Genomic DNA, 14524 nt, shown 5'->3' with positions numbered 1-14524 from the left:
CAGGAATGTGTGTTATGGTGATTTCATGATGACTTTAATCCAGAAAGAGGGTGGAAAATGGCCATGTAAAAATAAATTACGATTGTTTTGGTGTAAGAAACCTTGACAAACAAAAACAAAAGAAGAAGGGAAAAAAAAAAGATCTTTAACCAAAAAGGATTGAAACAAATGCTTATTTACAATCTATTTATAGCTATTTTGGTCCCTGTATGTTCAGTACGAGAGCTTCGTGCCACTGTCTGCTGCTTTGTCACACAGTTTAGCTGTTATTGAAACTCACCTCCATGCATGAAGGCGATAAAATGACAGTGACCAAGCTGTCAATCAGATTATCTCTTAACCATGGGATTATTTCACCTCTCAGATTAACCACACACAAAAGAGCAGAAAAACATCAAGGACAAAAAATAGCCACCGTAATTCTTGTTGAACATTGTGATGGCTGGAGGTGTGACAGTCGAAGGTCCTCTTGTTGTATTTCGAGCTCAGGCTTACTTTGACTCCGAGGTCAATAGAATTTAATTTTTTCCCAACGTACATTTATAAAGCATGAATTGACAGGCCTGTTCTGAAAATTACAGGGAAAAACAATACTAAATGGAAATAATAAAATGCAATTTACTATATAATCGTGCATAACAAATATAGCAAACTTATATTTTAAAAGAACAAAACGCTTTCCATATCTTTTATTTTTGATGTCAAAGGGCTTGATATTCCCTAACTTTCGAAAACCATGAACCTATTTAAAGCAAAGTAAAATAAAATATGACCCAGACTACAGGGCTGGACTGGAAATCTGGCATACTGGGCATTTTTCCGGCCGATCAGGAGTGGACTGGCCATCGGTAGAACCGAGAGGGCTAGTGGGTCGGCTGCGAAACGGGCCGCGATAACCTAAATTAATTCACTGTAATATGCAGAATCCCCCCCGCTCAACTCTTGGGCCAGTTGCTATGTAAAATCCCGGGCCGATTTCTCTTCCCAGTCCAGCCCTGCCAGACTACCATAAACACAGTTTGAAACTATGATGAGCATGGTTTGTACCGACAACAGTGTGTTTTGTCCCGTGAATTATTGACATCAAGAGACAACGAGAAACGTCTCGGTTACATGCGTAGAATCGTTTCCTTGTCCCCTCGGACTTTACATATGACGCATATTTGCGTTTCGCCGGCCATTTGTGGGCCATTGCATCCGCTCCCAGCGGTGCTTGGGACTTCGAGTACTAGAGGGTACAGTGGCCATTCTTCACAGAGGCAAATAGATCAATTTCTGCTTTGCCGAATATTTCCCAAATCCTCAGGACTGTTGTCCTGGGTGAATTCTCCATTCGCCCAGTATCACCCCTTGGCGTGACAATAGCTCCACACCATAATTCAGACGGCCTGGGACATATGCTGCTCTCAGGGAAAGGAGATGATGCTTACTCCACAGGAGGATGTGACGTGTCAGTCTCAACAGTGGCGGTGAATGAATTCCACATTGGCGGTTTATATTTGCCATCACTGTAATGTGTCTGAGCAAATCAGGACATGACAGTTTGCCATTTCTGTCTGAAAAGCCTTCAAGGCTAGGAATACAGCCGATAGTTTGACATATGTATTCGCCGATATATATATATATATATATATATATATATATATATATATATATATATACACACAATATACAACATACATTTGCTTTATAAGGATACACAACACCTGTCAAAGCGTTCGCTAGCATAGAGCGGCGAGGTGGAGTAATGTTCGCCGGAGCACTGCAGGGGAGCGGAGATTTTTCTAGTTGTCGTGAAGATTTCACCCGCTGACTCATGTAGTCGACGGCGAAGCAGTTGAGGGCTTCTAGATGAGAGATGAATCGCTGTCTTAAAGGAAGAACATTTGGAGGAATTGTGTTTGTGCACCTGCTTTTACAGTTTACAGCTTCGTGCCTAAAAAGGCAGAGCTCAAACACCATAGCCAATATTAGAATATTGCCGTTATTGTAGAGATGTTTCAACTAGGTCGTGTTGAAGGACAACTCCCTATACGCCTTAGGACGCTATGTCAAGTGTACAGAGTCGTAAGGAAACCAAACAAACTATGAAAACAAGCGGTTTCATTTTTCAAAAGTTCTTCATAGTAATATGAATAAATTACCATTAATAGATATATTAATGCATTTCCATATTCAATTTTAAGGACATTTTGTGTACTTGGGTATGATAAAAAGTTACTTGGTGTTTTAGTGTTGGGTTGTCCTGAAGCAAAACCAAAGTTGTGTGTTGAGTATTTTAGAGCTAAACTATATTTGAAAAATATATCAAATATATAATAATAATAATAATAATAATAAAATATAAAAACATTTGCTCTTTCTTTTTTCAGAATTTGTACGAATGATGTCTCGCTAGAGGAAAGGTGGACAGACCACATTAAAAACTGAATCTCCTGTGCTCCAAAAAAGATGAGGATGGAGGAGATGAAGAGGTGAAGAAAGATAAGGATGAAACGGAAGCAGCCTCATGAGAGGAACTTCTGAAACATGACCTCTGACCTCAAGGCACAATTGAAAGGAAACTGCACTATAACCCTTCATAACAGCTTTTATGATCCCAACAATGGGAAATGTGAGGAAAACACACTGATACTGTGATCTCTGACATCTCGGTGCAACAGAATTTGCATCCCACAGGAAACCTGTGAGGGGTCTGGTGCACAAAATGACCTAAGATAATGCTTAAAGAGCAACATTTGGCTTCAAAATTGTGACTAATCAAACTATTCAGTCCAGAAATGTCCAAATATCCTGTAGCCTACTTACATTTCTGCGCTGGCATCTCCTTATCACATCTATTTTGTGAAAGTAGGGTGCCACAGACCAATTGCAATAACACTGCTCTTTCCTGTTTTAAGCTATTTATTCATATTTGTAAAGTACAAAGAGATGAGTGTGAGAGTATAGTTTTCCTTTAAGAGACTGACTGTTTTACAGTAGCCTTTGAAATATTAGATTATTACTCACAAAGATTTTATTTTATATATCAGTGCACTGGAAAATGCTGGAAAACCTTTGCTATTGATAATTTGTTCTTTATTGTACAATACATTGGACCTATGCACTACTGTATGTTTGGGCATCATTTTGAAACTTTTGCCATGAAGATGAAGAACATTAAATTGCCCTTGTTTGCACACTGTCATGCATGAATGCTAGTGCAGACACAGCAATGATTCAAAAGTTGACTGGCTTACTGTTGTAAACATACTTTGTGAAGTTTTGTCATGTATTTAAAATGCTGTGAGTTCATTTAAGTCAAATAAGCATCTTTATACATTATTATATACACTTATTTAAGTGTGTGTGTTTGTGGGTGGGAATGGGAATTGGGTTTCAGGATTTATTGTAACTTATTTATGCGATTTCAAGTTTGTCTTACATGAGTTAATCTATGCATGCCAAAACAACAACTTTTTTAGAGTGTAGATTTTATTAAATAGTTGTGTTGTCAAACTGCATCCTTGTTCTTATCTCATATTCTTCAAAAACTAAGACTTAAAGATCATAAAGAAGTTGTATGTTGGCCAACAAAGAATGCCACAAACAGACACATTTTCCAGCATCTGGTCAGGGCTTGTTTTGCAGTATGCCAGACAGGGGTGTTAACATTTTGAATGATATAATCCCGTCCTACAGAAATAGTCCTTCCATTGGAAATTGGAGAAAATGTACTTACAAAAACAATGAATTCCCACAAAACTATGGTTAGCATGGAGGATTGTTCGTTGCAGTTTTTAATTAAACGTTTTATTTTGCGTCAATATAATTCCCATCCAATAAAAATAATGATAATACTTCAGACAATTGGAGAAAATATACTTACCAAAAAATAAATATATAAAACACTCATTTGCAGAATAAAAGTGTGTGGTAGTAGGAATAGGTTGATTGGTCATTGCGTCTTTTTTAATCAGCAACATTATTTTGTAAGAGCATTATCAAAAGACATTTATAAATGTAGACATTTCAAACCACCTTGCTTAATTTTGTTGCATAATTTCATCATAAATTATTGCTAGCAGATATTTTGACAAACTTCTATGTAATAACGATTCTTTTCAAGGCATATTCTGGGTTTAAGATAAGATTTAGGTTAAACTCAAAAAACAGTATTTGTATTGATATTGATTACCACAAAACAACAACAACAACAAAATAAAATTGTGCCTGATTTTCTTAAAACAAAAAAGGGGCAATTTTTGGAGGGTTCAAAATGTATTTAATAAAAGCCCTTACATTAATTGTTCTGTTTAAACTTGTGTATTATTTTTAGGTGCAAATTTGTTTAAATCAAGTCAAGTCATTTTTATTTGTATAGCGCTTTGCACAACACACATCGTGGAAAAAAAAGTGAAACTGTAATATCTATAAGTGTCTCACAGTGATCATTGTGTAGTATGATTAAATATTAATTGTATTTATCTTTTTATCAATAATTATATTTTGTATAAACCATTGTTTTTACTGTCTTTTTAGGGTTAATGCTACATCGTCATAGCAACAAGGTTGTAAAATTAGACATAACTTTTCACAGAAAAGACAATTATGCCACAAATACGGTCCATTGAGTATCTTACACAGAACACGAAATATTCATTTAAAATTAGTATTTTTATTATTATTATTTATTATCATGCATTTGAAGTTAAATCTCTTTCTTGCGTTTGTATTGCCCCTTCAGTCATAGTTAAGCTGTTACAGTTCTTTATCGTTGATACCATGTTTAAAATTTAGTATTACAAATTCTTCAAATCAATATTGAAGCATATGCCCAAAATTTTTGTTTCATTGATAACGAACGCCAACCTTTACTGAGCTGATCTAGAATCAGTTTTCTCCGTTAACATTATTCTTGAAACACGGCAGAACACCGAGAAGCTGCTCTGAGATCAGCAGCGAGAGGGGAAAACATAGATTATTTTATTTACTTAATTTCAATCTCCGCGGCTCTATCATAAAATACAGCGTAACGGTCAAATAGCTTGTTACGACAGTAAGCAACCTTTGCAGATACCGTACAAACGAAAGAGGAAAGCCGAAAAATGACACATACCTGTCGCAAAATTGTCAGCGTTTTCTATAAAACAGCAATTTCATCATAATAAACTCCTCACATGGTTCATTCAAAAATATTTTTTTGTTTAAATGTATGTTGATGATTAGCGGCACGTGGTCAATTCATTAAGTGATGAGCTGTTTACTCACAAAACAGTTTATTCAGCACACTGAAGCATCAACTCCATAGACATCCATTCAAAAAGACAGGTGTCGCTTGTCTCCTACCACCGCATTATCCTATTTTATGCCAAGCTTTTAGAAGAGCTCTGAACAAAGCAGCCGAGGCCACCGGAAACGGAAGTAGTGGCAGCCGCGCTGATACCGTTAAACTAGATTCATACCCATAGCAGCCGCTCACGATGCTTAAATATCAAATCTGTAATTAGTCAAAAAGAAAAAGAATCACGTTGTTTTCGGGCAAAAGGTGAGTATAAGACGCAGGTTTCATACACCTAAAGCTGTTTGCTGGTTTAATAATATAGTTAAATAAGAAGCTGTTATTTATCGTATTAGCCTATATTCATTTACATCTGAATAGCCAGTGACATTTCCTAACACCTAATTTATTCAATTTGTGACTTATGCATACTTATTACTAGCTCAGAAAAAAAAATCCGTGTAATATGTTAATATCTGGGATAACGTCATAATCTAAAATTTTAGCTGTTGATAATAATGTTCACTCACGGTTGATGAACTCTTTATTCCACATATCTTTGTCTATGTGTCTCTCTCTTTCTAGATATACCAGAGCCCTTGACGCAAATATATTATTTCATTATTGGACATCAATACACATGTTTATGCTCTATATTTCTAGCTCTCAAGACTGATACAGAGAGTTTCTAAACCCTGACAAGTCTTGTTGGCATGTCTATACCACTATTGTTGTAGATATTTTTCCATTGTTCCAAGCATAAATGTTTATCTTTCATGACGTGCCTATGACAAGGCCTTGTTTCAGTCTAGGCTTCAGAAATTGAGGCACTATAGAGGACTCCTGTCTTTATTTAGGGAATCACTTTGAATTGTTACTTCCATGTAACATTGCAGTCAAGATGGAGTCCTACCTCTTCCAGTTCGATAGCCTGATCTGTATGCTCTTGGGCATCTCCTTCACTGTGTGGTTCACTCTTCTGCTGGTCTTCATCATCGTACCTGCAATCCTGGGTGTGTCGTTTGGGATCCGCAGGCTATACATGAAATCGCTGATCAAGCTTTTTGAGGTGAGATTGTTCATTAATTGTATGTATGCCTCTTTTTCCACTGATCAAGAGTCTTCTCATGAGCTCATCATGTCATGGTACAAAGAACTTCACTAGAATTTGAAGGAACCTTTGGGAGATTAAAGCTGAGCTGTAGCTCTTGAATATATGTGAAAATGAAAATCTTAACTTGAAAAATCTGGTTCAATGATGCATTCTCGGGTAATTCTGAATCGATGTACAAAAATGCCAAATGATTGGTAAGCATCACTATTACTTATTGCATCATCAGGTTTATTGTGTTTTTTTTGCAAAAGATTTTCACCCCTATGCAGTTTTTGAAAAGTTTAGATGCATCGATTCAAGAATCATTTTATCACTTCGGAAGTGATAGAGCACCCCAAAAATTTAAATGCTCCCATCATTCTCACTCTCATGCCATCCTTGATGTATATTACTTTTTTTCTTCTGCAGAACACAAAAGAAGATTTTTATAATACTTCAGCTTTTTTGGTCCTCACAATGTAAGTGAATAGTGGCCAGAACTTTGAATCTCTAAAAAGCACATAAAGGCAGCATACAAGTAATTCATATAACTAAGTTGTTAAAACTCTGTCCTTCAAAAGTGGTATGATAGGTGTGGGTGAAAAACAGATCAGATTTGTTTTACTTATAAATCTCTACTTTCACTTTCACATTGTTCTTATTTTGTTTTCAAATCGCCACCTACCTGGCACCAATCTGTTTCTCACCCACACTTATAATGATATCGCTTTTGAAGACGGATTAAACCACTGGAGAAAAATGGATTACTTTTACACTGCCTTCATGCTTTTTGGTGCTTCAAAATTCTGGCCACCATTCGCTTGCCTACAGGCCAACAGAGCTGAAATGTTCTAAAAATATTTTCTTTGTGTTCAGCAGAAGAAATAAGTCATACACATCTGGGATGGCATATGGGTGAGTAAATAATGAGATCCTTTTTAATTTTGGGTAAACAGGCCCTTTAAAAAAATATCACATCTTCTAGTGCTTCTTCGTAACTGCAACAGCTCAGTAGCATATGCGCTTACTGCTTGTTCAGAGGACACACGGTTAGAAAAATCGGGCCACACATGTTCAGTGCTTGAGCTGTCTGCTGATGATGAAGACTCGTTTGTGTCTCACCTAAGTACACTTTGGGCTTAATGGTTCCAAATTGTCACAATTATTTATTTGCTTACTACACATCAATATTTCTTTGAAAATAGATTTTTTTAAGTCTCACACCTCACTTTGCTACTTTCATTTAATGTAAATGTGTCATGAAACCATCAGAACTTGTTCCAAATGGTTACACTCTTCTCTCATCCATCTGGACTGATTGAGTCACCCCCTGTCCGACCCTCTCTGGACTCTCTGAGAAACTCCAGATGGCTATTTTTAGTAACTAACCTCCCCAGACTCTGAACAGGGGATGAGATTTAGTCTGACAAGCAGCTTGACTGTTCACTTTTTCTCCATGAGTCAGAGCATCATCAGTTCCCAAGAGAGTCTGTGTTTGCTTTCACACAGTGGATTGTCATCTTTCCACACTCTGTGCTCAGCTGCTATCCTTGGTTGGACAGCAGTTTTGATGATCCTTGATGGGAAATTCACAGGCAACTGCAGCAACGTAGCATGTTTAATGCACAAATACACAGATGAACATACATAATGTGCAGGTAGTCAGCGCAAAATATTGAATCCATTTACTGTAATGGGCTCCCATAGGCAGGTTAAAGCTCATTTCCCTTTAAACTGTCAGTGTTTGCTCTGTGTGTGTGATCATAGATGAGGTTTTCAGGGAGCTTTGGCTAAGCTCCAGGATCAACCAATGTTCTCTCCTCCCTTGTGTTTTCTTTGTGGATTTGGCTCCCCAAAGGCGGTTTACCGCTTGAACGATGTTACTCTGTCCTCATGACAGATGCGCGAGTTTAGCCTGTACCAGAGGGAACATGTCTGAGACCCCAAGAGGCCTCCGACCAGCCTGCCACTGAGGAGGAGATACAAATTCGATTTAACAAAGTGTAACAAAAAGAAGCTTAAAGGGATATTTCACCCAAAAATGAGAAATCTGTCATCATTTACTCACCCTAATGTTATTCCAAACCCGTATGACTTCCTTCCGTGAAACACAAAAGATGTTAGGCAGAATGTTAGACTTGGTAACCATACAATGAAAGTGAAAGTTGTCTGAGGCTACCAGCCCCTAAATTCTGCCTAACATCTCCTTTTGTGTTCAACAGAAGAAAGAAATCCATACACATAATGTGGTAGTTTTTGTTATGCAACACAAATATAGTGTGGACTTTACATCTTTTGATGCCTGATTACATTTCCTGATTACTTGCTCTGTTTTTAGTGGGCGACATTAAGAATGGAGAGGGGAGCCAAGGAGAAGAATCAGTATCTCTACAAACCCTACAGCAATGGTGAACCATTAAATGGATCATCCACATGAGTTACCACTAACATCATTTCTCCAACATCAAAGAAACTGAGTTCCTCTCTTTCTGTCTTTTCCAGGGATCATTGCTAAAGAGCTAGTGTCACTTGAACAGGAGATCCAGGAAATTAGGCGTGGCGGCACAGAGCCTGAGTTTGACATGTCCGACATCTTCTATTTCTCCCGGCGAGGTGTGGAGAGCATTGTGGACGATGAGGTGACCAAACGATTCACAGCAGAGGAGCTGGAGTCTTGGAACCTGCTGACCCGCAGCAATTACAACTTTCACCACATCAGCACCAGACTCACTGCACTGTGGGGGGTGGGAGTACTCATCCGCTACGGGTTCCTGCTGCCACTCAGGTGAGAGGAGGAGAAATGGATTGAGAATGGGTTCTTAATAAGTACCGGTTGCATTTTAAAAATATGCAGGGACCAAAATAATTTTCAAGACGTTCGGTTCCATTAACGGTTCTTGAAGGCCTGCTTCTTTTTGCCAATGTGGATGAAACACATTGTACTAAAACACTCTTTAATTCAGCATTTTATGTTCAGGCAGGGCTGAGCCACTAATAAATCAACACTGCCATGGCAAAGAAAATTAACAAACAGCGAGACCAGTGTATTTTTTTTTTTTTTTTTTCTCCCCAATTTGGACTGCCCAATTCCCAATGCACTCCAAGCACTCGTGGTGGCGTAGTGACTCTCCTCAATCCGGGTGGCAGAGGACGAATCTCAGTTGCCTCCGTGTCTGAGACAGTCAATCTGCGCATCTTGTTTAGCGCATTGCTATGGAGAATAGCGTGAATCCTTGTGATTAGATGCGCGGATTGACGGTCTCTGATTCGGAAACAACTGAGATTCCTCCTCCGCCACCCGGATTGAGGCGAGTCACAGCGCCACCACAAGGACTTAGAGTGCATCCACGCACCCCACACGCCCCACCGAGAGCGAGAACCACACATTATAGCGACCACGAGGTGGTTACCCCATGTGTTTCTACCCTCCCTAGCAACCGGGCCAATTTGGTTGCTTAGGATACCTGGCTGTAGTCACTCAGCACACCCTGGATTTGAACACTCAACTCCAGGGGTGGTAGTCAGCGTCAATACTCGCTGAGCTACCCAGGTCCCTTGTGCAGTATGCTTTTAACTCTTGGCTTGTGCTCTTGACAGGGTCACGCTTGCTTTTACCGGTGTCTGTCTTCTTGTTGTTTTGACATCAATCGTTGGCCTGTTTCCAAATGGAAGGTATGTTTCTGTGCACTTCTAAAGTTATTGGCAAGACGAAGCACATTTTCTGAATCTTAATATTTTTAAATTAATTTAGAAAGCATGTGTCCCCAGTGTACTCTTATAAGTTGGCAAAATTAACATTTATCAGATTAGCACATTAAAATGTCAGTCTTTTTCAGGAAAACAGGGTTTTTAAATGTATAGTAATGTTTTTGCTCTTGATCCACTGATTCTACCAAAAGACACCTGATGTTCCCTGTAGCAAATGTAAATGTGCTAATGATCAGGGTATTTGTGTTTATATCTGCAGGATAAAGAATTATCTGAGTGATAAGGTTCATCTGATGTGTTACCGCATCTGCGTGCGAGCCCTCACTGCCATAATCACCTACCATGACAGGTATGCACACATAAACACAATATTATATTTCAACATTTGGGGACAACAGTTGTACACTGATGTTGCCATGCCCCAGCTGAAGCCGGTATGCATACTGCATTGTTTTTTTTACATGTCCTTCCAGTGAGAATAAACCGAAAAATGGAGGAATCTGTGTGGCCAATCATACCTCTCCCATTGATGTCATCATTCTGGCCAGTGACGGATGCTACGCTATGGTAGGGTGATGTGTTGATGGTTTGTCAGATGTTTGTTGATTTTTAACGCTGGATGTGCATTAACCGTTCCTGTCTGCATGGATCAGGTGGGTCAGGTCCATGGTGGTCTAATGGGGGTCATTCAGAGGGCGATGGTCAAAGCCTGTCCGCACATTTGGTTTGATAGATCTGAAGTCAAGGACAGACACCTAGTGGCTAAACGGTAACATTGCAATTGATGGTTCTTTTAACTTAAGACCTCTAAACTTCGGACCAGTCACTACTTTTTCATCAGCTGCCTTTTAAACTGAAAGTTTAACCTTAAATATCTTCTTTATATATATGTAAATATACATAGATTAAGTGACCATGTTGCAGATGAAAGCAAACTGCCCATCCTCATATTCCCAGAAGGTAAGTGCCAAAACCCAGAAAGGATACAAATGCTTGTTTATCACACTGCAACATATGTGTGGATGAAATAATGACATGTCTCCTAATAAGGAACCTGTATTAACAACACTTCAGTCATGATGTTCAAGAAGGGAAGCTTTGAGATCGGCTGTACGGTTTACCCTGTTGCCATAAAGGTAAGAACTTTTTTTTTTTTTCTTCTCTTCATTCTCACTTTTCCACAATTGTTAACAGTTTCAGATGTTTGAAAATCCCACTGACTTATTTATAATTTTTTGGCAGTATGACCCCCGTTTCGGTGATGCATTCTGGAACAGCAGCAAGTTTGGGATGGTGAACTATCTGCTACATATGATGAGCAGTTGGGCCATCGTCTGCAGCGTCTGGTATCTTCCTCCAATGAGCAGAATGGTGAGACAATGCAGATACATTGATTTAGCATCTGAAAGAAACCTTTTCATTGAACTGTACTGTTCCTTTATCAAGCTAAAGCTAATTATGATTATTACAGACGAACCCTATCCCCAAAATACATTTGCTAACTTCTACGGGACATTTTTTCAGAAGTTTTGTCTCCAAAAGTATAGCCAGATTAGAGGCCCCATTTACACCTGGCATTAACTAGCGTTTTCAGTGAGCTGATTGCTATCGGATTCCACTTGACCACATTAAGTGACAGGGTTAAATGCACCCAAGACGCATTGGGACCACTGAAACCACATTCGGAGGTGGTCAGGAAGGTGTTTTGACCACATTCAAGGATGGTGTAAATGCGAATGGGTTTTCGCTATCCGGATACAACTACCTAAGTAGTTAATTATGTTTTGAGGTAACTCTACAGTCATCCTTTGTAAAAGCGCTGAGTTGCGGGTTCTTGCCTTTTTCTGTTAATTCAGCAATGTGAAGATCAAATCGGACTCTACTGCCTTGCAATCTTGTCGCCTGAACAAAGAACTGTATTGCATGTATTTTTCCATTGGATTTCACTTGGAATATCTTGACTGTCTCTCTCATGAAATCCCCATTTTCTCACGTTTCCAGTTTTCAAATCACCCGCGACACTCGCGTGAAACCAGTCTTCACTCGCTCATTTCAGATGAGAATCATATACAAAGCTCAGAGCGTGAGATGAATATAATTACATTTGCTTCAGCAATCTGAAATGTAGTTTTGGTAGCTGTCAAAAAATATGAAAAGATCTGTTAAATGTCTGTTAATTTGATGGAAAGCATTTGAGTTATCCATCAGTATTTTTAAAGTTCACTTAAAGATGGAGAATTTTCAGTTACCACCACCTCTGATGTAATATGCAAGTAGTGATTTCCATTTTGCGCAGGTAATTGTGATCAGATCACTGTGGAGATGCATTTAACTCCAAGGTGTAAATGCAATCTAGCTAAAGAATATGCAGATACTATCTGGATATGAAATGCATGTTGATGCATGGTGTAAACGGGGCCAGAATCTCACATATTTTCAAGTGTTTTGTTAACTTCTTTTTCCTGAAACATGCAGGAAGGGGAGGACGCTGTGCAGTTTGCCAACAGGGTCAAGGCAGCCATTGCTAGAAAGGGAGGCCTGGCAGACTTGTTGTGGTGAGTTCTAGTCCAAGTCTTTTATTTCTTACATATACTTAATGCGTAGGCAGTCAAATGTTTTTCTACAGGTAACCTCCTGCCTAAACTCTCCAATAACATTTTTTTACTAACAAGATAATGACAAAATAAGTATAAGAATTAGTAAGGAGATGACATAAAGAAGACTATGTATTTTTTCATTTTTAATCTTTTTTGTTTTCAATGTTCTCAGGGACGGCGGTCTGAAACGTGGGAAAGTTAAAGAAGTATTCAGAGAGGAGCAGCAGAAGCTTTACAGCAAAGTTTTAGTGGGCAGCGTTGAAGACCACAGTCGCTCCTGAAGGGACCCAGCTGTCTTGCTTGACATGAAACATGCTGCGCAGCGCTCGCGGCGAGAGCCTGGACCCTCCGCAGAATGCAGTGCGGCCCAAGACTGGCCCCCTTCTGAACCTGCTCACACAGAACTGTAGAACTGGACTGAAGAAATCAGTAAAGAGTCAGTGGGAGAGAATGTTGTTGCCAGATCCTCTTCCCACTGCTGCGCCTCAGGAGCTTTTTGCATTATTGCACGATTGTCTTAGTGGCATTACATTTCTGGACTGATTTCAATTTGGAGTGAGAGTTACATGTGACATATTTGATTTTTACTTCCTTCAGTCTGTTAACGTTTTGTATATTTGTGCTCGGTTACTGTATTGCACAATGTCCCAGGAGAAGAGTGATAGTGCTTGAAGTGATTTATTTAATCTTGTAAAATAAAAAACAGAGGATGGTGTGTGTGTGTAGAGCTTTAGTGTTGCAAGAACCATGTCCATTAATTGTTTAGATGCTCAGTGTTCATCTCCTCATGGCAGCCTATTTAGTGTGCTGTGTTTTATTTATTTATTTTATAAAATAATTCTTTTTAAACAGGTCATGTTACTTTCTCATCAGTTGGGGGTCTGAATAATGTGTGAAATTTTTTAACCTTCAGAAAAGACTGCTTATACTGTTTATTCACAGAATACATTATTATTATTTTTTTTTAGTAGTGGTTGCTTAAGGCTAGGGTAAACTTAGTTTTTCTGTGTGCCGTAACATGTCTGTTATTATTTTTACTCATGCTTAAGAGTTTAAGGTTTTAAAAAAATACTCAAACGGGTCATTCTCAAAGAAATTAGACTTTCCATCGAACAAAATATATCAAAATTAATGCAGTTCAGTTTTTGCCAATAAAAGATGTAAACATTTTTTAACATCCCAACATTATTTTAGTTATAAAGGAACACTTGACTGTTATTCTTTATTTTTTTATTATTTAATTTTGTTTCACAAATGAAGCAAGGGTTGGAACACCAGTGCAAATTCTATTAAAAAGTGAATTTCAGGGGGCATGGGTTAGCTCAGCAAGTAAAGACTCTGACCAACACACCTGGAGTCTCAAGTTGGAATCTTGCCTGCTACTGAGTAACTCCAGTCAGGCTTCCCAAGCAACCAATTGGCTTGGTCGCTAGGGTGGGTAGAGTCATGTTGGGTTAACCTCCTTGTGGTCGCTTATGTGGTTCTGGCTATCGGTAGGGCGCTTGGTGATTTGTGCCTGGATGCCGCAGAGAATATCTTGAGCCTCCACACGCACTATGTCTCCGTGCCCGCGGTAATGTGCTCAACAAGCCACATAATAAAATGCGCGGATTGACGGTCTCAGACACGGAGGTAACTGAGATTCATCCTCCTCCACCCAGATTGAGGCGAGTCATTACACCACCACGAGAACCTAGAGTGCATTGGGAATTGGGCAAACCAAAAAGTTTTGAGCATTAAAGGGAGTTCACCCAAAAGTTGTATTTCTCTCATAATTTACTCACCTTCATGCCATCCCATATGTGTATGACTTTTTCTTTGCAGAACACAAAAGTTCCAATAAGCACATAGAGGCAGTAAAGTAAT

The 14524-nt window shown here is 38.9% G+C and overlaps 2 protein-coding genes across 6 annotated transcripts in view; both read left to right on the top strand.

Moving 5' to 3' along the window:
- The window catches only part of cabp1b (calcium binding protein 1b), a 28555-nt gene extending 25251 nt beyond the window's left edge, over positions 1 to 3304 (top strand). For all 5 annotated transcript variants that reach the window (XM_052116324.1, XM_052116326.1, XM_052116329.1 and 2 more), the window contains one exon: positions 2373 to 3304. In XM_052116324.1, the coding sequence (XP_051972284.1) occupies positions 2373 to 2398 (26 nt within the window). In that variant the 3' untranslated portion in view covers positions 2399 to 3304. The remainder of the gene's footprint in view (positions 1 to 2372) is intronic.
- A 2109-nt stretch (positions 3305 to 5413) lies between these two features.
- LOC127635951 (glycerol-3-phosphate acyltransferase 4-like) lies at positions 5414 to 13722 on the top strand. The gene is made up of 13 exons (XM_052116260.1): positions 5414 to 5527; positions 6157 to 6329; positions 8692 to 8761; positions 8856 to 9138; positions 9951 to 10025; positions 10321 to 10410; positions 10535 to 10628; positions 10715 to 10830; positions 10966 to 11021; positions 11112 to 11197; positions 11304 to 11432; positions 12537 to 12616; positions 12831 to 13722. The coding sequence occupies exons 2-13, from the start codon at positions 6162 to 6164 to the stop codon at positions 12937 to 12939; spliced, it is 1356 nt and encodes a 451-aa protein (XP_051972220.1). The 5' UTR covers positions 5414 to 5527; positions 6157 to 6161; the 3' UTR covers positions 12940 to 13722.
- Positions 13723 to 14524: the final 802 nt, after the last annotated feature.

This window comes from Xyrauchen texanus, chromosome 43, assembly GCF_025860055.1.
Source record: "Xyrauchen texanus isolate HMW12.3.18 chromosome 43, RBS_HiC_50CHRs, whole genome shotgun sequence".
NCBI classification, from domain to species: Eukaryota; Metazoa; Chordata; class Actinopteri; order Cypriniformes; family Catostomidae; genus Xyrauchen; species Xyrauchen texanus.
Note: the sequence above shows the minus strand (reverse complement) of the source record. Positions and strands in the feature narration are given on the sequence as shown.